This window comes from Ascaphus truei, chromosome 4 (assembly GCF_040206685.1).
Source record: "Ascaphus truei isolate aAscTru1 chromosome 4, aAscTru1.hap1, whole genome shotgun sequence".
Classification (NCBI taxonomy): domain Eukaryota; kingdom Metazoa; phylum Chordata; class Amphibia; order Anura; family Ascaphidae; genus Ascaphus; species Ascaphus truei.
In genome coordinates this window covers 411,857,517-411,883,169 of record NC_134486.1, presented here as the reverse complement: position 1 = coordinate 411,883,169, position 25,653 = coordinate 411,857,517, and the positions used below count along the sequence as shown (strand labels likewise).

Here is a 25,653-nt window from a genome sequence, read left to right as displayed (position 1 = left end):
GCTGGTGATCCTGTGCGCATGCGCAGAGCAGAGGTCTCGGTGTGCATGCGCAGGGAAGTGAGGTCCGGCCTTGTTCCCCCCGCGCCTACTTCCCGCCCCCTGCATCAGCCAATGGGACTGGGGGTGCGCCGCACCGCAAATGCTTCTGTGGACCTGCTCCCCCCCGCTCTTAACGTGGAACGAACGGGAAGCGCCGAGGTGAGCCCGCTCCCGCCAACTCAGCTCCCCTCGCGCGAGCCTCCTGCCCCAGGCAGCAGCTGCGGGGACCAGGGGCCGGGGAAGGGGGAAAGTAAATGCACCCACCAAGGCAGTAACTCACCCACACAGTCACCCACCCAGGCAGTCAGTCACCCAGTATGTGCTACTGTAAGTTAGTGCAAAAATGCGCTGGTGCCTCAACAAAATAAATACAGTGAACCTTATAAGTTCTGTATGTATAAGGGATCGGGGGACACGCGCCTTACAGCGGGTCCCCGTCACCCCGGCTCCCAGTACTGCCGCTCGTCCCAGCTCCTTACCCGCTCTGGTCGGATGCCACGCCGCTCCTCCGTGGCATACGCTGCCTCCGCCCACACGCTGCAGGGGTGCGCGCAAGGGAGAGTTACAGGGCGCGCGCGCACCCGTCCTCTTCTACACTCCTCCTGCAGCCTTGGCTCCACCTCCCAGCAGCTGGAGGCTATTCCCACTAGGGAACACCACACCAGGCATCCTAACCTATCCCTGGGACCGCTCAGTCAAGCCTCCACTCCGCCTCTTGCTCCCATTGGTTCCCCGGCATTTATAGTTCCTGTCTGCCCTCTCCTTCCTCTGCATAGTTTTCCTGTGGCTCTTGTTGTACGGAGGTCTATGCCTTGCTCTCTTTTGTATTGCAGCTCTCGCTTCAGCCCCTGCCCTCGTTTGATACCCTTGGATTTGATCTCGGCTCTCGTTAGACTTCGTGTACCTCGTTACTCCCTGGACTCGGCTTTGGACCTCACTACGCTGCTCTCTCCTGCCCCTGACCTACGGCTTTTGGATCTTTACCCTCGGACCTCTGGCACCCCGGACGCGGCAAGTATCAGGCTAACCCTTTCTCACCAGGCCCGGCAACGCATCAGACCACACTCCGGGCACGCCCTCACTGCTGTGGGTGCGTGTTATACCCTTACCCACCTCAGTATTGGGGACTGGCCAGGTCTGCGGGCAGTCAAGCGTTACATTATGCAGACCCCCCTGAGGTGGGCCAAGGTGTGTCCATGGATCACTGGCAATTCCTGAGCGATCAAGTCACGGCCGTGGCACAGCAGCTTTCAAACCTTTCCCTGCGGGACCCGCCAGCTGCACCGTCCCCTCCTGCCCCAGAACCTATGGGCATCTCGGAGCCACGTATCCCACCAACCAACCGGTATGCCGGAGACCCCCTTACTTGCCGGGGATTCTTGAACCAATGTGATGTCCAGTTCGAGATGTCCCCGTCTCGGTTTCCCACAGATCGCTCTAAGGTGGCCTATATCTACGCCCTGCTGACGGGCGACGCTCTCGCTTGGGCTTCGCCTCTCTGGGAACACAGATCTCAGATAACGCAGGATTACCCCAGATTTCGGCGAGAGTTCCAGCAGGTCTTTGATACGCCAGCGCGTAGGGAAACTGCCGCTTCTCCCTTGTTTCATCTCTCCCAGGGTCACAGGTCGGCTGCAAGATATGCGGTGGAGTTCCGCACAATCGTTGCGGAGACTCGGTGGAATGATGAAGCCCTTTCCGCGGCATACTGGCAGGGATTGTCCGAATCCCTCAAGGACGATCTGGCAGCTCACGCTTGTCCCTCTTCATTAGAGGATCTCATTACCCTCAGCATCCGGATGGACCAGCGCATTCAAGAGAGACGCCAGGAGCGCCAGCATCCCCGATTTATGCCGCCCACGCCTGCTTCTCCTAGGTCTCCTCCCTTGGCCTTTCCAGCGTTGGACGCTCCTGAACCGATGCAGATCGGTAGTCAACAGCTCCGGACAGCTGAAAGAACACGCCGCCGAAATTAGGGCCTCTGCTTCTACTGTGGTTCCCCGGACCACCAAGAACGTCACTGCCGCCTGAGACCGGGAAACAAGAACGCCCAGTAAAGGTTGAGAGGCTTTTACTGGGTACCATCTCTCCTTGCCCCTCTCCTCCCAAAGAGCTCCCAAAGAGAATTATTTTGCCTATAACCCTCGAGGGTCCCAATGTCCGGGTAGCGGTGGCAGCATTCATTGACTCTGGGTCTGGTGGCAACTTCCTGGATCACGACTATGCCTGCAACAACCAATTTCCGTTAGTCAAGAAGAAGTCACCCATCGGCCTTGTGGCCATTGACAGCCGACCTCTCCAACCAGCGTTCATTATATGGGAATATGTTCCCCTCACACTCACCACCGCGGACGGTCACACTGAGGTCATCATCTTCGATGTCTTCCACTCACCTACAGTCCAGGTCATTTTGGGATAGCTGTGGCTCCAGCTTCACAACCCGCGTGTCGATTGGACGGACGAATTGCCGATCCAGTGGGGTCCTACCATAAAGGAGACTCATACCCCCCATTACCGTGCTCGCTGGCCTCGACACTTCGTTACCACCTCTCTCCCCCGTTCCTGAAGTATACCGTGATTTTTTGGATGTCTTCAACAAGACCCAGGCTGAGGTCTTACCGCCTCATCGTTCGTATGACTGCCCCATAGAATTCATTCCTGGAGCCACACTACCTAAGTCTAAATCATATCCCCTCTCCGTGCCCGAGACCGAGGCTATGACGACTTACATCCAGGAGAATCTCAAGAGAGGTTTTATTCGGAACTCCACTTCCCCGGCCGGAGCAGGGTTCTTCTTCATGAAGAAGAAGGATGGCTCCTTAAGACCCTGTATCTACTTTTGTGGGCTTAACAAGATCAGTTAAAAAACGGTACCCCCTTCCTCTAATTTCGGAACTCTTTGACCGGCTCCAAGGAGCCTCTGTATTTTCCAAACTTGACCTGAGAGGAGCTTACAATCTAATCCGAATACGCGAGGGTGACGAGTGGAAGACTGCATTCAACACACGCACGGGCCATTATGAATATCTAGTGATGCCGTTCGGCCTCTGCAATTCCCCAGCTGTCTTCCAAGAATTTATGAATAACATCTTCCGGGACATTTTGGGTAATTTCGTCATAGTATACCTAGACGACATCCTCATTTTCTCCAAAAACCTTAAGGAGCCCATTCATCACATCAGGGTGGTCCTCGCTTGGCTTCGCGCAAATAGCCTCTACGCGAAGATGGAGAAATGTCTCTTCCACCGATCATCCACAGCCTTCCTAGGCTATATAATTTCCGACAAAGGCTTCACCATGGATCCTGAGAAATTGAAGGTTGTTCTAGATTGACCGTTACCGAACTCCCTAAATGCCGTCCAGCGTTTCCTTGGGTTCTCAAACTACTATCGGAAATTCATCCGTAATTTTTCGACTATTGCTCTACCCATTACCGCTCTTACCAAGAAGGGGGCTGACCCATCAGCATGGTCCCCTGATTCCATCAAAGCCTTCGAGTTTCTCAAAAGAGCCTTCGTCTCTGCCCCCATCCTTCGTCACCCGGACACATCTCTTCCCTTCACCCTTGAAGTTGACGCTTCCGATGTCGGAGCCAGGGCAGTAGTCTCGCAAAGGTCCTCACCTCAAGAAAAACTCCATCCTTGTGGGTTCTGTTCAAGGATATTCTCTTCGGCCGAGAGAAATTATGATTTCGGGAACCGAGAACTCTTGGCAATCAAGTTAGCCTTGCAAGAATGGAGACACCTCCTCGAGGGTACCAAATGGCCAGTGGCAATTCTCACCGATCACAAAAACTTATTGTACATTGAGGGGGCTCGTCGTCTGGGATCCCGTAAAGCACGTTGGGCACTTTTTTTTCCTCTATTCAATTACACGATTTCGTATATTCCGGGTACCAAGAATATCAAGGCCGACGCACTTTCTCGCCAGTTCTCTACTGAGGAAGGATCTAATGAATCTTCGGAGACCATTCTGCCTGCAAAATACATAATTTCTGCCAATATTTTCGATATCCTGGATGAGATCACCAAAGCCCAGGCTCATATCCCTAGGAGATTAAAGGTGCCAGAAGGACGTCTGTACGCTGCTCCACATTTTCGCCACAAGATCCTGGAGTGGGGGCATTCTTCCAGATCAGCGGGCCTTCCAGGCTTCAAAAGGACAGTGGATTTAATCAAACGGACCTTTTGGTGGCCTACTATGAGCAAAGACATTTTTGATTTCACGAGAGCTTGTCCGGTGTGCGCTCAGAGCAAGTCTGCCCGACACAAACCATCTGGGCTTCTCCTGCCCCTTCCTATCCCTGAATGGCCTTGGAAACATATATCCATGGACTTTATTGTGAAACTCCCATCTTCTAAAGGGATGAATACGATCCTTGTAGTAGTGGACAGATTTTCCAAGCACACGCACTTTGTACCCCTCAAGGGTCTTCCCAATTCGGCTACCTTGGCCGACATATTTTCTAAAGAGATTTTCAGGCTACACGGCGTTCCACTCACCATTGCCTCGGACAGGGGCAAACAATTCATTTCTAAGTTTTGGCGAGCTTTCTCTCAGAGACTTGGCATATCCCTCCTCTTCTCCTCGGGTTATCACCCACAGACCAACGGCCAGATGGAGAGAATGAACCAGACCTTGGAGCAGTATCTTAGATGTTTCGTGTCGGAATCTCAAGACAACTGGGTAGATCTTTTACCCTGGACGGAGTTCGCGATTAATTCGCCAAAGAATGAATCCACGCAAGAGTCGCCTTTCTTCATTAATTATGGGTTCCACCCTAGCAGTCTTCCTCTCTCTTCCTTTCCATCTGGTGTACCAGCAGCAGATATCCAAGTTTCTAATTTACAAGTCTCCTGTAAAAGGATCCAAAAAGCCTTGCAAGGGGCCGTCCAAAAACAAAAGGCCCAAGCAGATCGTGACGTCAGGTGGCACCGGAGTATAAACCTGGAGACAGAGTCTGGCTTTCCTCTAAAAATATCAAGCTTCAAACTCCTTCTCAGAAGCTGGCGCCCAGATTCTTGGGTCCCTTCAAGGTCCTCTAACGAATCAACCCGGTAGCATATCGGCTTTCGCTACCTTCCACCATGAGGATACCCTCAGTGTTCCTCGTTTCCCTCCTGAAACCCTTCTTCCAGAATGTACATTTTCCGGATCGTCCTCATAGACCCAACCCCATTGTGATACAGGGGCAACAAGAATTTGAAGTCCAGTCCATTCTCGATTCACGACTTTCCAGGGGCAAACTTCAATTCCTCGTTCATTGGAATATGGTCCGGAGGAAAGTTCTTGGGTACTTTGTCATCACATGCACGCCCCAACTCTACTTAAACAATTTCGTCTGAAATTTCCTCACAAACCTTGGGAGGATCGTCCGGAGTCCGATCCTCAAGGGGGGGTACTGTAAGGGATCGGGGGACACTTGCCTTACAGCGGGTCCCCGTCACCCTGGCTTCAGTACTGCCGTTTGTCCCAGTCACCCTCCCTGTCAGCTCCTTACCTGCTCCGGTCGGACGCCACGCCGCTCCTCCGCGGCACACGCTGCCTCCGCCCACACGCTGCAGGGGCGCGCGCGCGGGAGTGTTACAGGGCGTGTGCGCACCCGTCCTCTTCTACACTCTCCTGCAGCCTTGGCTCCACCTCCCAGCAGCTGGAGGCTATTCCCACTAGGGAACACCACACCATGCATCCTAACCTATCCCTGGGACCGCTCAGTCAAGCCCCCGCTCTGCCTCTTGCTCCCATTGGTTCCCCGGCATTTATAGTTCCTGTCTGCCCTCTCCTTCCTCTGCATAGTTTTCCTGTGGCTCTTGTTGTACGGAGGTCTATGCCTTGCTCTCTTTTGTATTGCAGCTCTCGCTTCAGCCCCTGCCCTCATTTGATACCCTTGGATTTGATCTCGGCTCTCGTTAGACTTCGTGTACCTCGCTACTCCCTGGACTCGGCTTTGGACCTCACTACGCTGCTCTCTCCTGCCCCTGACCTTCGGCTTTCGGATCTTTACCCTCGGACCTCTAGCACCCCGGACGCGGCAAGTATCAGGCTAACCCTTTCTCACCAAGCCCGGCAACGCATCAGACCACACTCCGGGCACGCCCTCACTGCTGTGGGTGCGTGTTATACCCTTATCCACCTCAGTATTGAGGACAGGCCAGGTCTGCGGGCAGTCAAGCGTTACAGTATGTTGAAGTCCAGTAAGCTGCCTTGAAAAGTCAGACTGGCTGTCTGGCAACCAGTTTAGATCACTGTAGAAAACAGACCTTTCTGGCGCTTGGATAGCAGAGTTAAATAAATTCCTTTGAAGCTTGTCTTGATTCTTTTATCCCAATTCTGGATCTTTATACCTCAGGAAAATAGGAGTGAAGAGAGACACAGAACATGCCACATAGTGTATTATCATTGAGATATGAGAATAACTAATAGTCAGGGACAATGACAGAGATAGCTGAATATTATAAAATGTAATAGATATCTCTATGAGATAAAAAATGAATATACAATAACTGTATCAAACAGTCTAACCTTGACATACACTGATACACTTGCGCATTGAGTCATATGAATATGTGCATAAATGCATATATCAATGCACTGATTCTTCAGTCCTCCTCAGGACATGTGGGGTATACTTCAGTATAAATAATAATAATAAAGGTATTATGCCCGGATGGGTGCCCCTGAGCCATATTGGGGAATTGTGGAATGTCAGCTCTGCAACCCAGTCATGACAGAAGCACTATGAATGTGATGAAAATGTATGTGTCTTACTATTCCAGGAGTGTCCAGCAACAGAGATTTCCCTCCTTCAGCACAGACCAGAATAGTAAGACCGGGCAGGGGAAGGTATCATATTTAAGGGGCCCGGTATATGCCCAAGGTTCAGTGTATCTCCCACCAGGTATAAGGTGGCAAGAGAAATTTATTTTCTAAGTTTAAAGTGTATAAATGTAGCAGTGTTTCATGCGAACGCAGAAAAGAAAAATGGTTTTAAAGTCTGGCGCTTGGCAGCATTGAAAGCGGCTTTGTGCTAACTTTGGCTAGGAACCTGCGAGAGCGCTGAGATTTGCTGTGAGCGCCGGTCGGGTAAAACCATGAAAATTCATATAGCGTAATTTTTAGAAAGTTATAGAAAAATTGGTGAATGAAAGTCCCTCTATTTTAATTGTCCCAACATATTAGGCATATAGGGATTTTCATTTGAAACGCCAGAGACAGAGGAAACACATAATTTGCAGTCACTGTCATTAGAAATGCATGGCAGGAAATCCCTGCGAGTGAGTGGAGCATATTCAGATCCTGAGTTCTAAAGCATCCCGTTGGCTCAATGCTACGATGTCTAGGAAAGTCCGGAGTTGAAAGGCTCAAGCCGACTAAGGTGTGAAATGGGGAGGTGTAACCCAAGTACCCCCATCTTAGTGTAAAGTCCGGGCAAGTAAGCAAATGGTGACTTGCCCAGACTGTGTCGCCAGGTAAGGAGGTTGGGTCTCATATGCTAAGCGGCAAAGGTGCGAGGTTCGCGCATGCCCTTAGCAGAATGAGAATCCCCCTCTGCCAGGTTTACTAAGTATTGGCAACTCCAGGATAGGTGGGGGAAATTATTCCCACGGAGGGATTGGCTGCACATGTTAGGTATAGGAGTTTTAACACTATAAGAATCCGTGCAGCCCATCGTTTCTTCAGTTCCAGCTAAGTTCTACATTTCTATAACATCGTAACCAAGATTCGTAACAAGGATAAAGATTTCGTAAGAACTGATGTTCCAAGGTCCAATACTACAGCGGCAGAACGAACGAAGCAGCTCCGTCTTCCAGATCAGCGGGACATCCAGGCTTCAAAAGGACAGTGGATTTAATCAAACGGACCTTTTGGTGGCCTACTATGAGCAAAGACATTTTTGATTTCACGAGAGCTTGTCCGGTGTGCGCTCAGAGCAAGTCTGCCCGACTCAAACCATCTGGGCTTCTCCTGCCCCTTCCTATCCCTGAATGGCCTTGGAAACATATATCCATGGACTTTATTGTGAAACTCCCACCTTCTAAAGGGATGAATACGATCCTTGTAGTAGTGGACAGATTTTCCAAGCACACGCACTTTGTACCCCTCAAGGGTCTTCCCAATTCGGCTACCTTGGCCGACATATTTTCTAAAGAGATTTTCAGGCTACACGGCGTTCCACTCACCATTGCCTCGGATAGGGGCAAACAATTCATTTCTAAGTTTTGGCGAGCTTTCTCTCAGAGACTTGGCATATCCCTCCTCTTCTCCTCGGGTTATCACCCACAGACCAACGGCCAGATGGAGAGAATGAACCAGACCTTGGAGCAGTATCTTAGATGTTTCGTGTCGGAATCTCAAGACAACTGGGTAGATCTTTTACCCTGGACGGAGTTCGCGATTAATTCGCCAAAGAATGAATCCACGCAAGAGTCACCTTTCTTCATTAATTATGGGTTCCACCCTAGCAGTCTTCCTCTCTCTTCCTTTCCATCTGGTGTACCGGCAGCAGATATCCAAGTTTCTAATTTACAAGTCTCCTGTAAAAGGATCCAAAAAGCCTTGCAAGGGGCCGTCCAAAAACAAAAGGCCCAAGCAGATCGGTGACGTCAGGTGGCACCGGAGTATAAACCTGGAGACAGAGTCTGGCTTTCCTCTAAAAATATCAAGCTTCAAACTCCTTCTCAGAAGCTGGCGCCCAGATTCTTGGGTCCCTTCAAGGTCCTCGAACGAATCAACCCGGTAGCATATCGGCTTTCGCTACCTTCCACCATGAGGATACCCTCAGTGTTCCTCGTTTCCCTCCTGAAACCCTTCTTCCAGAATGTACATTTTCCGGATCGTCCTCATAGACCCAACCCCATTGTGATACAGGGGCAACAAGAATTTGAAGTCCAGTCCATTCTCGATTCACGACTTTCCAGGGGCAAACTTCAATTCCTCGTTCATTGGAATATGGTCCGGAGGAAAGTTCTTGGGTACTTTGTCATCACATGCACGCCCCAACTCTACTTAAACAATTTCGTCGGAAATTTCCTCACAAACCTTGGGAGGATCGTCCGGAGTCCGATCCTCAAGGGGGGGTACTGTAAGGGATCGGGGGACACTTGCCTTACAGCGGGTCCCCGTCACCCCGGCTTCAGTACTGCCATTTGTCCCAGGCACCCTCCCTGTCAGCTCCTTACCCGCTCCGGTCGGACGCCACGCCGCTCCTCCGCGGCACACGCTGCCTCCGCCCACACGCTGCAGGGGCGCGCGCGCGGGAGTGTTACAGGGCGTGTGCGCACCCGTCCTCTTCTACACTCTCCTGCAGCCTTGGCTCCACCTCCCAGCAGCTGGAGGCTATTCCCACTAGGGAACACCACACCATGCATCCTAACCTATCCCTGGGACCGCTCAGTCAAGCCCCCGCTCTGCCTCTTGCTCCCATTGGTTCCCCGGCATTTATAGTTCCTGTCTGCCCTCTCCTTCCTCTGCATAGTTTTCCTGTGGCTCTTGTTGTACGGAGGTCTATGCCTTGCTCTCTTTTGTATTGCAGCTCTCGCTTCAGCCCCTGCCCTCATTTGATACCCTTGGATTTGATCTCGGCTCTCGTTAGACTTCGTGTACCTCGCTACTCCCTGGACTCGGCTTTGGACCTCACTACGCTGCTCTCTCCTGCCCCTGACCTTCGGCTTTCGGATCTTTACCCTCGGACCTCTAGCACCCCGGACGCGGCAAGTATCAGGCTAACCCTTTCTCACCAAGCCCGGCAACGCATCAGACCACACTCCGGGCACGCCCTCACTGCTGTGGGTGCGTGTTATACCCTTATCCACCTCAGTATTGGGGACAGGCCAGGTCTGCGGGCAGTCAAGCGTTACAGTATGTTGAAGTCCAGTAAGCTGCCTTGAAAAGTCAGACTGGCTGTCTGGCAACCAGTTTAGATCACTGTAGAAAACACCTTTCTGGCGCTTGGATAGCAGAGTTAAATAAATTCCTTTGAAGCTTGTCTTGATTCTTTTATCCCAATTCTGGATCTTTATACCTCAGGAAAATAGGAGTGAAGAGAGACACAGAACATGCCACATAGTGTATTATCATTGAGCTATGAGAATAACTAATAGTCAGGGACAATGACAGAGATAGCTGAATATTATAAAATGTAATAGATATCTCTATGAGATAAAAAATGAATATACAATAACTGTATCAAACAGTCTAACCTTGACATACTGCTGCGGCACAGTTTATTCGAGCATTTGCCCGTTCTGTGCCGCAGCAGTAGCCTGGCGCGCGCCCGAGTGTGACGGGCGCGCGCCGAAGCAGCGGAAGAGCGCCCTCCGATCGGGGCGCTCTCCCTACCGCTGCCGGGTCCGCCGGGTCCCCCGGAACCCCCTGCCGGTGTCCCGCGATCGCGGGACACCAGGGCTCCCTCGGGGAGCCCCTGGACACGCGTGCAGGGGGCGCACGCTCCCGATGACGCGTGACCGCGCGTCTATGACGCGCGGCACGCCGAGGGGCGGCCACTAGCAAGCCGGGAGATTTCCCGGCTTGCGGTACCGACCACACTTCAATAAAGTGTGTCGGTAGTGTACACTGATACACTTGCGCATTGAGTCATATGAATATGTGCATAAATGCATATATCAATGCACTGATACTTCAGTCCTCCTCAGGACATGTGGGGTATACTTCAGTATAAATAATAATAATAAAGGTATTATGCCCGGATGGGTGCCCCTGAGCCATATTGGGGAATTGTGGAATGTCAGCTCTGCAACCCAGTCATGACAGAAGCACTATGAATGTGATGAAAATGTATGTGTCTTACTATTCCAGGAGTGTCCAGCAACAGAGATTTCCCTCCTTCAGCACAGACCAGAATAGTAAGACCGGGCAGGGGAAGGTATCATATTTAAGGGGCCCGGTATATGCCCAAGGTTCAGTGTATCTCCCACCAGGTATAAGGTGGCAAGAGAAATTTATTTTCTAAGTTTAAAGTGTATAAATGTAGCAGTGTTTCATGCGAACGCAGAAAAGAAAAATGGGTTTAAAGTCTGGCGCTTGGCAGCATTGAAAGCGGCTTTGTGCTAACTTTGGCTAGGAACCTGCGAGAGCGCTGAGATTTGCTGTGAGCGCCGGTCGGGTAAAACCATGAAAATTCATATAGCGTAATTTTTAGAAAGTTATAGAAAAATTGGTGAATGAAATTCCCTCTATTTTAATTGTCCCAACATATTAGGCATATAGGGATTTTCATTTGAAACGCCAGAGACAGAGGAAACACATAATTTGCAGTTACTGTCATTAGAAATGCATGGCAGGAAATCCCTGCGAGTGAGTGGAGCATATTCAGATCCTGAGTTCTAAAGCATCCCGTTGGCTCAATGCTACGATGTCTAGGAAAGTCCGGAGTTGAAAGGCTCAAGCCGACTAAGGTGTGAAATGGGGAGGTGTAACCCAAGTACCCCCATCTTAGTGTAAAGTCCGGGCAAGTAAGCAAATGGTGACTTGCCCAGACTGTGTCGCCAGGTAAGGAGGTTGGGTCTCATATGCTAAGCGGCAAAGGTGCGAGGTTCGCGCATGCCCTTAGCAGAATGAGAATCCCCCTCTGCCAGGTTTACTAAGTATTGGCAACTCCAGGATAGGTGGGGGAAATTATTCCCACGGAGGGATTGGCTGCACATGTTATGTATAGGAGTTTTAACACTATAAGAATCCGTGCAGCCCATCGTTTCTTCAGTTCCAGCTAAGTTCTACATTTCTATAACATCGTAACCAAGATTCGTAACAAGGATAAAGATTTCGTAAGAACTGATGTTCCAAGGTCCAATACTACAGCGGCAGAACGAACGAAGCAGCTCCGGCGGAGTAAAAGTGGTTGCAAGCGGCGCCACTGACCAAGGACTGTTTCCAGCTCTGTTTGCGAGCAATCCCTGCTCCTGGGAAATTGCTCCTAGAGACATTTGTTTCCAAGATTTCGTTTTGGGAAGAAGTTTTTTTGTTTGCACCCGTCCCAGTAAGTTTATTTTGAGCGTAATTGTATAACATAGTGTGTATGTCATTTGTGTAAATAAATTACAATTTATTTTATCTCTTCGCTTTGCTCAATCAAAGGATCCGGGTATAAATGTGTTAAAAGTGCTGGTCTCCAGTGACAGCGCGCTAAAAAATCTTTTTCCGTGGTAGGTGCGCTGTGGGTTGGGGGGGGGGGGGGCCTGCTCCTTTCATTTGTCCTGGGCCCCATGATTTTTGTTGGCGGCCCTTGATAAAGCAATCAAGAGTACTCTTCTCTGGTTAATAGAAAGGAATTCTTTTGAGGCCATATACTTATACCTTAGAAACGCTGTCACACTAATCATTCTTACTACTACTGTAGCGTTCTGTCTGCACATGCTCCACATACCTCCCTTCTTCTGTAACTGTATTTCCTTTGTTTTGTGTAATTTGTTGCTGGGCCTAGCGGTGTGGGATGCATGGTGTAAGTCTCACTGTCCTGTCTTGTGTCACGAGTTCCAAGGTTGTCTTTTTCATGTTGCCTTGTCTCTTGGAGACATTAACAAATTCCTTGCTGGATCCCAATGGCCAAGTCTTAAACAGCCTCTCTTGTTACCCAGATTCCACTGAGGGTAAAGTCCAGGGGTGTTTCAGGTCCAACAACAACATATATGATGACTATTATAGGATCTCTCTCGTAAATATAAAATTGCAACCTTGTGGAATATTTATTTAAACCAATACTTGGTAGATGGGCTCTGAAAGATAATGTGGGTTTTAGTCTAGCAACAAAATTTCAGATATAATTGCAGCTCGGAACTTTAGAGAACGTTTAGCAAAACCAGAATTACTGCTATGTGCTATCAGTTGAGCACATGGGTTGTACAAATAAATTCGGCTAATTTCATGATGCTATACCAGTGCATGTAGTAGAATATGGATTTTCCTTAGCAGAGTGTCGATTAAAACAAGAAACCTCTGAACAAAATTAAAAAAAAAAAGCAGATACAAACCGGTGCCTTAAAATATGAAGTTCAATAAATGTCCAAATGTACTGTAAGCTGTTAGACTCCTCGTACGGTAATCAAATCCTGTACACCTGGATCGACTTGATGGCTCTGTAGATAAAGTCCCGTGATATGTGGAGTTAAACACAAAGAAAAATCATAGTGTACACTGCTGATTATAACTCAAACAAACATAAAATTCAAACATACAACAGTAAATAACAATTTCCTGAAACCAGGGTCACGAATGATGTATGATTAGTTCCAGTAAGCTTAACTCATGTCTTCCCTCTTCCAAGGCACAAACAAGTCCTTTTCTCTTTCTTAGTTTTATTGAGAGAAAATCCAGGGAGAAAGGTACTTGTAGATGTAATGTAGGTAGAGAGTACTTCTCTATCTGAAGTGCAGTGTATCAAGGATGAGACAGTGTAAAACAGAAAGGCCTTGCTGGGGCAATAGCAGGCAGTTACTCACTCAGAGCCCAGGGTGAAAAGGAAGTGAGGAGCAAGGGTCACACTAGATGGGAAGTGAGACTATACTAACTGTCAGCAAGGACAGGGGGATAGGAATAGCCCACTCTCAGCTAGGAGAATATGAGCTGCAGGCAACCAACACAGGCTGTGTAAACAACATGTAGCAATAATGTTGCCTTTTCACATGCAGCAAGCTGCTGGTATAGGGAAAATAACAGACAGCCAAACTAGGGAGAAAAGAATCCCAAACTGTAAAGGGGAACAGAGGAATATGGAATCTGGTTCCAGGACAAACAAACATTAAACTTAGACAACACTCAACATATAATCAAAAACAAACAGGGCTGTAAAACCAGTTATACTAATTTATTAACATTAAATCTAAAATGGACACTACTGTTCCATAAAAAAGAGAGTGCCTGATGAGGATGATCTGGTGGTTAAAACCAGAATCCCTTTTTTTCTCTGAACAAACTGCTATTACCATTAATATTTACATTTTGAAATGTAGCAATGCCATGTGGTGCACTTTATAAAAGTTAAGAGGTGGAAGTATAGTTCGCTGCAACCCGGGAAGAAACCGATGATGGCGAAAGGTGTTGGATCTGCAGTGCTATGTATTGTTGGCGTGTGATCCATATCTGTTTTTTGCTTTTTGTCCTTTGATTTTGCTGTTATTATTTTAAATATACCGTATGGGCATTTCATTCAGCACACTGATTATATTATTGTAGTTTTTATATGTTTTTGTGTACTGTATTTTTTCCATTATTTTGCGAGAATGATGTTTTTTTTACAAGTGCGAATTTTCGTGAATTTGTTCAATATAGTGTGGTTCCCCTAATTTAAAAAAGCCATGCGAAAGCGAGAAACCTGCCTTTCGCCACTAAGATTTGCTATAAAAAAAGTTAAAAGTTCCAGAACATAGAATATGGGTTTTGCTATGGAGTGGTGGGAGAGTCTCCATCTCTTCCCACTCCCCCTCTCTCTTGTCACCTCTTTCCATGCGGAAGTGCATGTTTTCGGGTGTTTTTTTTGTTATGAACAAAATGTTTGAACAAACTTTTGTGGGCATAAGAATAGAAGTTTGTGCAAAAATGTGTGGCCCGAACATGGACACTTTCGACTATCTCTATAAATATGCCATACAATATATCTGTTAAACAATATTTTGTTTTCACAGGAGTGTAAGGAATTATATGCACATTTTAGCCATCAGCTGTTAGACAGTCTGCAGAAATCCACACGGCTGTCACTGGATGCGCTAAAAAGAAGAATATTTGTCTCAAGGTAATGTAATAAAGAACTTCAGATATGAATGTATTAATTGTGATTATTATTCTTAATGTTAACAAATAACAAGGTTTAAAAGCTCTGGTCATTGGATATTTCTGCTCTAAATTACAGAAAAGAGAAAAAACAGACATGTAATAAAGAAATAGGAACAATAAATGATAAAACAGACAGTAATATACAGTAGGGAAAAGATGTGAGATACATATTCCATGGAAGAGATACTGTATACTGTATTCAGACGAATGATAGGCCTGCAATTAATTAGTCATCTATATTTACTATTTTTTACCCTTGCTTTTCTTTTTTGCTTATTGTATAAGCTCTGATAAGCTGATTCCTATTTTTCTTTCTTTTTTTAAAATCTATTTTTACCCCCCAACTTTTCATTTCATTTGCACTAAGGGTTACCATAGCAATCTGTTTGCTGTCTATATATAAATTACTTTGGCTATTTTTGATTATTGTGAAGGCTTTTTTAAAAATAAATAATTATGTATCCAGAGTGCAAGTACAGAATGTAAGGCTGCGGCTCACCCTGCACATATATTTGTAAAATATTTTTACGGTTTTTACACCATTCTACACAATAGGGTGTCTGTTTTTACCTCTTATTTTTCTTCTCTGCTACCTGATTTACTGCAGTATGTTTTTTTATTTCCCCCCAAAATAGCTTAAAAACAAAATTAACATACAGCTGCACTACTGCCAAAACTCTACCCACCCTCCTTTCTTTTCTGTACTCCCCTCCCCTAAAATACTAATAACTTTTGTGTGTGTAGCCAGGTTCCTCTTGGTTCCCCTTACCTGGCTGCCGGAAAAGGGGGAGGCTGCGCCTGGCACCGGAGGCGTGCGGACGCCCACCGATACAGGGAGCGCTGCGGGGGTGGGCCAGATTGTAGATCGGGTCGCCGGAGCTCTGCAGCGTTCTCGACCAGCGAGGGCCACATTTGCTGTTGCGCGCGCATGCGCAGTGTGAGGCTTGCGCATGCGCTATGAGAGTGGGTTGCGGCGGCCAATAGGGACAGGCTCCGCAGAGGGACTACATGTCCCAGCAGCCCCAGGGGCTGCTAGACACGTGAGCGCAGCAGACAATATGGCTTCCAGGAGCACGGAGGAGTAGGAGAGATACATTTTGCACGCTCTGCACATTAGGCCAGTCGGAGCAGGGTAGGCAAAGATGGAGGTAGTGTCCAGAGGGCAGTGCTCCTCTGGACTAGGCTTAGATTGCACCCGCAGGCCCCAGATAGGCCCGACCATCCTCAGCTTGTGGCTGCTGCAGGGAAGGCCCATAGTTAAGGACACTTCCCCTGGTAGCTACCTATAGTGAGGGTACAGTACACTGGTGATGGACGCCACGCTGTGCACCAGGCATGTGGTCTTGGACCAGACTACCATCACAGTTGAGAGACTCTTAAAGGTGAGACACTCCAGCGGGAGTTCACCCAAGACATAGGTGGACGTCTTCGTTGGACCAGATGGATCCTTGTGTCATTCGGCGGTACCTGTGTACTGGAGTACCCGGGAAGGTATCATCATCTACGTGCACCAATGGCCATACACACATTCTAAGGGTAATGCTACCACACACATCTATGGTGGGTTTGACCCTGTGAACATCGGGTGGTTAGGTGCTATGGGCACTTTAGTACTTTGGGGGGGTCACAACAGGGTGGTGTTATTGTGTTTGGAGTACAGTTGTGCAGATAACATATATATATATATATATATTTATATATATATATATATATATGTTATCAGTGTTATACCACTGTATACATATATATATATATATATATACATATATATATATATATATACATATATATATATATATATATATATATATATATATATATATATGTTATCAGTGTTATACCAGTGTATTGTATTATATTGTATGTCTTGTATTGTCTGTCTTTATTTATATAGTGCCATTAATGTACATACTGTAGCGCTTCACAGTAGTAATACACATGGTAATCATATAAATAACAAATAATATAAATAACAGGTCATGGGAATAAGTGCTTCAGACATAAAAGTAACATTAGGGAAGAGGAGTCCCTGCTATGAGGAGTTTACAATCTAGTGTGTGTATATTTTTTCTATACTGTGTGTTCCTGGGAAGGGGTTATCCAACTGCGCTTGGATTCCTTCCAGGTGGAGGCACTGTCATTATATTGGTCATAATCACCGCAGGCTCCCTGCAGCAGAGGATAACTGTAGGCCTCCTTTGAGCCACTCAGGTAACACACCGCACATAGTTTCCCTAGACACGGGGGAAAGGGGCCTACATTTGGAAGCGCTGCTGAGATTTGGACCTGGGGTCCCCAATCTAAACTTTAAAAGCTGTCAGATCAAATTAGGGAACATGTCCCTACAGTCCCGCCAGAGTGTCCACGAGTGGGCCCTACGGCGCCACGCATCTTCCCGTCACGTGGTCACCATTAGTCAAGTTCCAGTATCCCTGCCCTTGCCTAACTTGCAAACCACACTGAGGCAGATACCGGGGTTCACTAAAGCCTGCATTGTAGACGTAAAATGGGATTCAGACATCCAGTGGCGTACACTCCTGGTCGACTGCCACTGTGATATCCCAGTGGACTATGTCCCCTAGTTTCTACAGCTCCCCGAAGCCCCACCGGATGGGAGTCCCTTTATATACCCCAAACTGAGCGCCAGAATGGAGGCCCCTAGTGCCACCCCGAGCGTGAGGGAGTATCGGGCGTGTACGTCTGTCTTCCCCCCCAGGGAGCCCTAGCCGGAGCCAAGTTGGCAGCCGACGGTCAGGTCGGAGCCACCACAGTGCCCACAGTTCAGGCGAAGCTCAGTTATTCGTGGAAGCTCTGCTGCAACTGACTGATAAAATAAGTCAGCTGGCCCCGTTTCAACCCTACCGCAAGTTGAAAGCCTTTTCTGGGGTGCGGCACACACCATTGGGAGAAGAGGTGTTTGAGGAATGGCACGGCAGGAATGGTGCAAGTACTGCCAGAGTGGACGTGCACGGACGCTGTCAAGAGACAGAGAATTGTGGAGAGCCTGCGGCCTCCTGCCGCCAACATGGTAAGATTTTACCGTGAGTGTCACCCGGAGGCCGACGACCAAGCCCTAATCCGGGCTCTAACCAAAGATTAAGGTGTCCCAGACGATGCCATCTCTAATGGCCCGGTTCCATGCCCTTACCCAAACCGAGGGAGAAGTGACAGGATTCCTTGGACGGATTCACTTGGCCGTTTCGACTCTGGAAAATAAAAAGATTGTCCGAGCTTCCGAGACAGATGACTTCTGAAACAAACAACTCCTGCGGGGAGCATTGCCTATGCACTCAGTCGCCATTCGGATCAGCTGCAACCTATCTACGGAACATCTGCTTAGTTTTGAAGACTTAATGGACAAAGTGCAAGCTCATGAGGTTATCTTGCACACCCATATTCCCAAGGCGTCCCAGGGGTCTTCCAAAGGAGAGAGTCATGCGACTCCCTCAAAGGAGTCCCGCAAGGAAGAGTCTAAGGGGGCTGTGACCCCGAAGCCCAAGGAGGCAGAAAGTGCCCAGGACAATTCCCCTTGGAAGGCACCTGCCTCCGCATCCAGGATGCCCCGAAGAGTAGCTCCCACTTCCGGTGCCGGTGCAAACCAAAATAACTGCTACTTCAACTGTGGCCAGGAGGGTCACTACTCCAGAGACTGCCTGAAGCCCAAGATATCCACTTCTAGGGTCATGACCCTCACGGTGCAGCCGACCGAAACACCCCCCCCCCCCATGGAGATCGCTCAAGCACCCTTCCCTGTTGAAGCACCTCAACTGGATGCTTACAGCCGAGTGGGACCGGCAGCAATTATACGAGTTCTTGTGGAAGGTAAATACGCGTCAGCCTTGCTGGATACCGGGTCCCAAGTGAATATCATCTACCGGTCGTTTACGACCAACATCTGAAGCATCTGCCCATGCAGTCAGGAGAGAAGCTGAAGCTGTGGGGACTTAGCAATGACAGCTATCCCATTGACGGTGTTGTACCTGTATGGTTGAGCATACTTCAAATATTCACTAACAATTCAATATTCCAGGAACACCCCAGCTATCCAATCATATTGAGGACCAATGCCGATATGGTACAGGCATTGATCCTGACTTAACTACAAGAGGCAGGCGAAACACCCCTATCCTCTCTACGGATCCATCCGGTACTAAAGGAAGAATGCTGTAGGGTCTCAGCCCAAGAGCGATATGGCGACCTATTCAATAATGAAGCGAGGCTGACCGAGATTCCACTAGGGGTAGTGAAGTAAATAGACTCGGTATGCTAATATCCGGGCCGCGACGAGGCCGACTAGTACTTCTCCCTAGAGAGCATGCCAAAGGAAGACGCCCTTAGAGGGTACAAAATAGTACCAGAGTTGAGTGGAAATTCTCGATTCCTGGGAGGATCAAAGTGATCATCCGGAACATCTCTCCTTACGCTATGCCATTCGACCAAGGTCAAAGACTGGGTCGGATATACCCAATTACAACCGTAGAAATCCTGGCTCATGTGAACGACGCCACCGTGCAAGGCGAGCCAATCGGGTTGCCGTTTGACTTCGGGGAATCGACACTGTCGGCAAACTGGAAGAAACCGCTAAGTGCCAAATTGGAGGGGCGCCGGGAGGTGTTCTCCACAAGCAAGATGGATGTGGGCTGCAGCAAGAATGCCCAGCACAGGATCCCGCTGAATGATACCACGCCCTTCTGGGAGCGTTCCAAATGCATCACTTCCAGTGATGTGGAGGACGTTAGGGATGTCCTCAAGGAAATGGAGACAGCGGGCATCATTACCTAATCCCGTAGCTCCTATGCTTCCCCGATTGTGTTGGTGTGCAAGAAGAATGGGTCAGTCTGCCTGTGCGTAGACTACCGGACCCTGAACAGTCATACAATCCCGGATCAGTACACTCTGCCACGGATAGGAGTGATCCTCAACGCGCTATAAGGAAGCCAGTGGTTCAGCGTGCTGAACCTGAGATCTGGGTACTACCAGGTACCTATGAGTTCCAAAGACCAGGAGAAAACAGCATTTGTCTTTCCCCTCGGGTTCTACCAGTTCACCCGCATGCCCCAAGGTATTTGCAGTGCCCCCGCGACCTTCTAGAGGCTGATGGAGAAGACCATTGGGGATATGAATCCCTGTGAGTGTCAAGTTTACTTTAATGACATCATTGTGTTCGGAAGAACTCTCGAAGAGCACGAGGAACACCTCTTGAAGGTTTTAGATAGACTGGGCAAGGAAGGCCTGAAGTTGTCCCAGGACAAATGCCGATTCTGCCATACGTCAGACACCTATGCGGGCCACATAGTGTCCGCCGACGGAGTGGGTACCGATCCGTTAAAGTCGAAGCCATGGTTAATTGGTCCAGACCAGAAAATGTGATGGAACTACGGTCATTCCTGGGATTATGCGGATACTACCACCGCTTCGTGGAAGGCTACTCTAGAAAAGCTACGGTCCTCAACAATCTCTTGAAGAGCTACCCAGAGGAACCTCGGCAGAAGGTGACGTCCACGTGGCTACCCTTCCGGAGAATAGTGGACTTCCACCTGCGAAAAGGCGTTCACCGGCCTCAAGAAAAGCCTCACAGAAGCACCCATTTTGGTTCCGCGAACCCCGTGCACCTGTACATTCTACACGTTGACGCAAGTTTCATTGGGTTAGGAGCTGTACTCCATCAAAAATACCCTGCTGCCTCATCCCAGTAGCGTATGTGAGCCGAAGCTTGACACCATCGGAGCAAAACTACCCCATCCGCAAGCTAGAGTTCCTCGCCCTCAAGTGGGCGATAGTTGACAAGCTGCACGACTATTTGTACGGAGTCTCGTTCGAGGTACGGACCGACAATAATCCCTTAACGTATTTCCTAACCGGCGGCCCTATCAAACTACCAATTTACCCTCAAGTATAAGCCAGGTCCCCTGAACATCTGAGCCGATGCTCTCCAGAAGACCTGGACTGAGTGTTACGCCCGACGACGACCCGTGGGCAGAAATCCCGGGACCTGGGATTCGGGCCATGTGCTCGATGGCCGCCATAGTGCAGGACAAGGTGGCCTTCTAGGAACTAAGAGTAGCCGACTCGTTGGGATGCCAATCCAAGGCGCTCCCCGCTGCCTACTGTCATCCAGAAGGCATGGCAATCACCCAAGACACCATCATAGGATGGAAGGAATTGGTACAGTACCAGATGCGCAACCCGGTGGCTGGAGCTATACGCAAGGCCACCCACCAGAGCGACCCTTCCTGAGCGAAGCGTGCCCCTACCGATACCTTCGCTATCATAATGAGGAAATGGGACAAGTTCCACATAGAGCGTGGCCTTCTCTAAAGGATTGTCCCCTACCACAATCACCCTGACAGGAAGCAGTTGCTTCTGCCCAGAAACATTCTGTATCATGTCTTACAGCCCCTGCACGACGACCACGGACACCTGTGGGTAGATAAGACATTTGGACTAGTGCGGGACCGATTCTTCTGGCCAAAAATGCGAGAGTCTGTAGAAAGCCATTGCCGGAAATGCCTGAGTTGTTTTCAGCGGAAGACTCTGCCCACACGTGCAGCCCCGATTGGTCACCTAAAAAGATCTGGCCCATGGATCTAGTGTGCATGGACTTCTTGTGCATATAACCCGACTCCCGAGGCATCGGCAACGTGCTAATGGTGACAGACCACTATACGCGGTACGCTTAAGTGTTCCCGACGAAAGATCAGAAAGCTCTCATAGTCGCCAAAGTACATTGGGATAAATATTTCATACACTACGGGCTGCCGAATCGGATGCAGTCCGACCAGGGAAGAGATTTTGAGTGTAAACTTATCAAGGAGCTTCTCAATCTGCTCCAAATTCAGAAGTCCAGGACCACTCCATATCACCCAGAGGGAGACGCTCAGCTGGAGAGATTCAATCGAACCCTGCTCGATATGCGGGGTACGCTAAAGGGCTGCCTGAAAAGCGAATGGAGCAAGCACGTGGAAGCGCTGGTGCATACATACAATTGCACCAGGCACAAATCCACGTGGTTCACCCCATACTTTATGATGTTCGGGTGAAAGGCACGACTGCCTGTGGATATCCGTCTTCGGGTATCTAGCGGTGGGGTACCCAACACGACGTACTGTATTACAAATATGTGAAGCGCCTGCAGGACAGCTTACACTGCGCCTATCAGTTGGCGGAAAAGGTCTCACCCATCTAAAGACCTGTAACAAGCGACGATATGACCACAAGGTCCGCTATCAGGATGTTCGGCCCAGAGACGCGGTTCACCTACGCAATCTAGGGATCCTAGATCACTAGGGGTATCTTTACTTCCGCGTTCTCCCACGGGAGAAGGATCCAAGGCGACGCGCTGTCCACACTGTTACTTCACTCCATAACTTTGGTCGATGCTACTATTTTAATATGTAAATACAGATTGTTGTACTGTCTTTTATGTTAATACACCATTTTTATACACAATTTTTTCTGTGTATCGTGATTCTTGACTTGGGAGCTATCTGGCTATAAGAAGGATCTCCGATCCGGGTTTATCCAAGGGTAGAGGTCCTCAGCATATCAACAAGTTATCAAACACTACGAGTGACCGGGAGAGGAGCGGGGTACACTCCTAAAGAAACCTTTGTTGGTCTACATACACTCCAGGCCATGTGAGTAGTGGCATTGATCTCATGTTCAAGCATATTTTCTCCACTTAAAGACTATAATATCTATACAATATTGCACTATATATGCATTTTTGGCTTTTACATGATTCTGCGCTCCCTAGTTTCGACAATCAACATCCTTTAAGGATCGAAGGAGGATCCCCATTGGTCGAGCAGCGTATCACTTTATATTTGTGTAAGGGTGTGTTAGGTACTTTATGTGTGCGCGCGGAGGGAGTGCGGCAGGTTCCGCGACGGCACGATAGTACAGGGTGCCGCCATGTTATTGCGCAATGTTGCAGAGGGCACTAACAAAGTGGAGAGGTCGCGCATGCACAATGGAAGCGCGCGAACGACAGGCCAATAAGGGAAAGGCTCTATTAATGGACTACAACTTCCAGGAGCTCTGGGTCAGTCACCTGACGCTAGGAGCCAATGAGAAAGCTGGGATTAGAAGGAAGAGGAAGTGGAGAGATAGACCACGCCAGAGAGGAGAGGAGGACAGAGCGGGAGGAGGCAGTGTGAGTGCAGGGGGTCAGTGACCCGCCTGCATAGGTCAGCTATTCCCCTCAGGCCCATAGGAGAATTCCCTGAGTCACCGTAGGCTGCGGTACTGCAGGGACGCCCGATAGCGGAAGGAATTGTCACTTTAGTTAGGGACAACGCACCGAGTTGTGGCCGGTCGCGCCATCTGGGATCAGACGGCGGGACACCGCGACATCGGGAGGTCAAGGAGCGGAGGCACGGACCCTTTGTGAAGAAGGAACGGTCACCGCCGTGACCGGAAGGTACATTGTAACTGAAAGTGCAACAACACCGGTCATCAGGCGCTGATCCCGCCTTAGGAATAACTCTGTAGTGACACTAGCAAGTGGCTAGCGGACTGAGCATACTACCTAATACTTTACAAGGACAACCTCTATAAGAGCGTGGCGGAGCCACTGTTATACCGGACAAATTCCCTAGAGGTGTGGCTGAGCCACTATAGTATAAGGACTCTAATGTTATAATATATATGCAAGTTATGTTTGATGTTATATAGAGAATAAGATAGGACTGCCTATGCATAGTAAAACTTGGTTGCACGCACTGTATGGTATGTTTCTTGCCCAGGGCAATCTTACATAACGGGGATCCTGGGCAAGTGGAGGCGCTGCGCTAGAACCGTTACCCCAGGCTCCCAGCTAGCGGAGGCTCAGATCTCCTGGAGCCGCAGGTTGTGTACAGTACCAGTAGTCCCTTAGGAAGGCGTCAGAAAAAGGGCTACATTTGTTTTTCACTTGATCAAATATCACACTCACAATTTGTTCACCGTGTGTATTAAATAATTGCAATAGATTCACTTTTGCACCATTCACTTTTGGCTAATAAGCACTAAAGAGTGCATCGGTTCTTTCATACCTACCCTTTCCTGATTATCAATTTGATGTGAGACTCCCAAATATATTATTTTTATGTTAACATATGACTGTTTTAATGTATCATTTTTACATTTTTTTCAGTACTTTTGGTCGCAAGGGTTTGTTTGCTCAACCGGCTAAATCAGATGACTATCTGTCATTTTTGAAATCTGAAGTACACCTCATTATACCTAATGTGGTAAGTTTGTTTGATAGCATAGTTGTGAAGATTTGTAAAATCTCTTCTAAGTGGTCTATAGATGGGTACACTATGCTGGGACAAGACAGTACAACCCAAGGTTTAAACCTCATAGTAGGACATAGGGATATGTTAATTTAGAGCTAAAAATAACAACATTAGATACTACAACACTGTGTGCACTCATTTCCAAAGGGAGGAGACCATGTCTTTTGTATATGTTGAAATCGTGTAGTTGTTAACTGACTGGCTCTGGGGATTTGTTGAAGATTCTTCCTGTCTTGTAGCTATTAACAGCTTTTATTGAGCAGGCAAAAAAACAAACACCTTCCTCTCTCATTTAACCTGTACAAGAGAGTTGCAGTGCTCTGCAACTGATTTCAACAATAGAGTTTATTTTTATGTACAGATGTAGCCTATTTAATTTTTCCCATAGCTGGAGAAAAATCCTGGAAGTGTTCAGGACATGTGAAGGGAGGTTGGTTACACTTTGAAAATGGTCCTTGAAAGTCTAGTGACAATTTATTCAAAATCAATTGAGGTCCAGGGGATTTTACCTGACTTGGGTAACCAGCCACAACGATAGGATGGATGTGTATCTGAGAACAATTTATCTACATTTCATGGATATACATTTACATATTGTCCTGGTAAGTCTGGGGACATATTTTTACACACAAAAAAGAAAGTATTTCTCCACAAGGCTGGAATCTTTTCACATTGGCTACAAGTAGGCTAAAGATCAGAGATTCAAAATGAATGGCAGTTTAATTGACCAATAATTGATCAGGTGTCCAGTTGCCCGGTCAGTAAGGTCAAGTATACTTTAAAATTGGTCTGGGCAAATCTGGGGACAATTCTTGTCTGGGGTCATGAGGTTTTTCCCCTTGTGTCCCTTAAGATGTCTTAAAGTAAGGGATTGCAATTATTAGGCCGCATCCATCGTGAGCGCGCGCGACCGTGCTTGTGGCGTCACGCGTGCCTGTAGCTGCAGTGATTTCTGGCCTAGTGGTAGACGAAACTGGAATGCGTGTCGGTGGGGTGTCAGAGGCATGGATGTGACGTCACGGAGCTGGTTCGAACGTTGGGTGAACCGCTCACGTGACCCAGCCATTGCATGACAGAAACAAATTTATTTGTCTCTTCATGGATCTCGAGCGCCGGCGCTTCTCGTCGCGCTTTCTATGGCCTGCCTCATAGAGGCATGGCATTTTGATTGCGCCGCCCACCCCGTTGTGTGCGCAGTCACGCGCAAGGTCACACTCACCATGCACGCGGCCTTAGTTTGCTTCTTTGGCGTTTAGGAGGTTGGTAGTTTAGTGTTGCGAATTGCAGGGATTGTTGGGTGTTAAATATTGTACATTAACCCCTTGGTAATGATAATGATCATGAAGTCATTGGTCATACTTTTATCACCACTGTGACCACATTAATAAATAATTATATTTTCATAATGAGTGCGTGCTTTTTAAACTTATTACCTATTCTAGTCCGGCCCTATCGTCATCTTAGTTATTTATTTTGCCTTTACGGTATAAACTGCCCTTTCTCCCCGTTTCACCTGTTTCCATGTAAACTGCCCTTTACATGGAAAAAA

The 25,653-nt window shown here is 48.2% G+C and overlaps 1 protein-coding gene across 4 annotated transcripts in view; it reads left to right on the top strand.

Moving 5' to 3' along the window:
- The window catches only part of DNAH8 (dynein axonemal heavy chain 8), a 1,091,167-nt gene that overhangs the window by 362,763 nt on the left and 702,751 nt on the right, over positions 1 to 25,653 (top strand). For all 4 annotated transcript variants that reach the window (XM_075598772.1, XM_075598771.1, XM_075598773.1 and 1 more), the window contains 2 exons: positions 14,676 to 14,782; positions 23,960 to 24,056. In XM_075598772.1, coding sequence (XP_075454887.1) covers positions 14,676 to 14,782; positions 23,960 to 24,056 — 204 coding nt within the window. The remainder of the gene's footprint in view (positions 1 to 14,675; positions 14,783 to 23,959; positions 24,057 to 25,653) is intronic.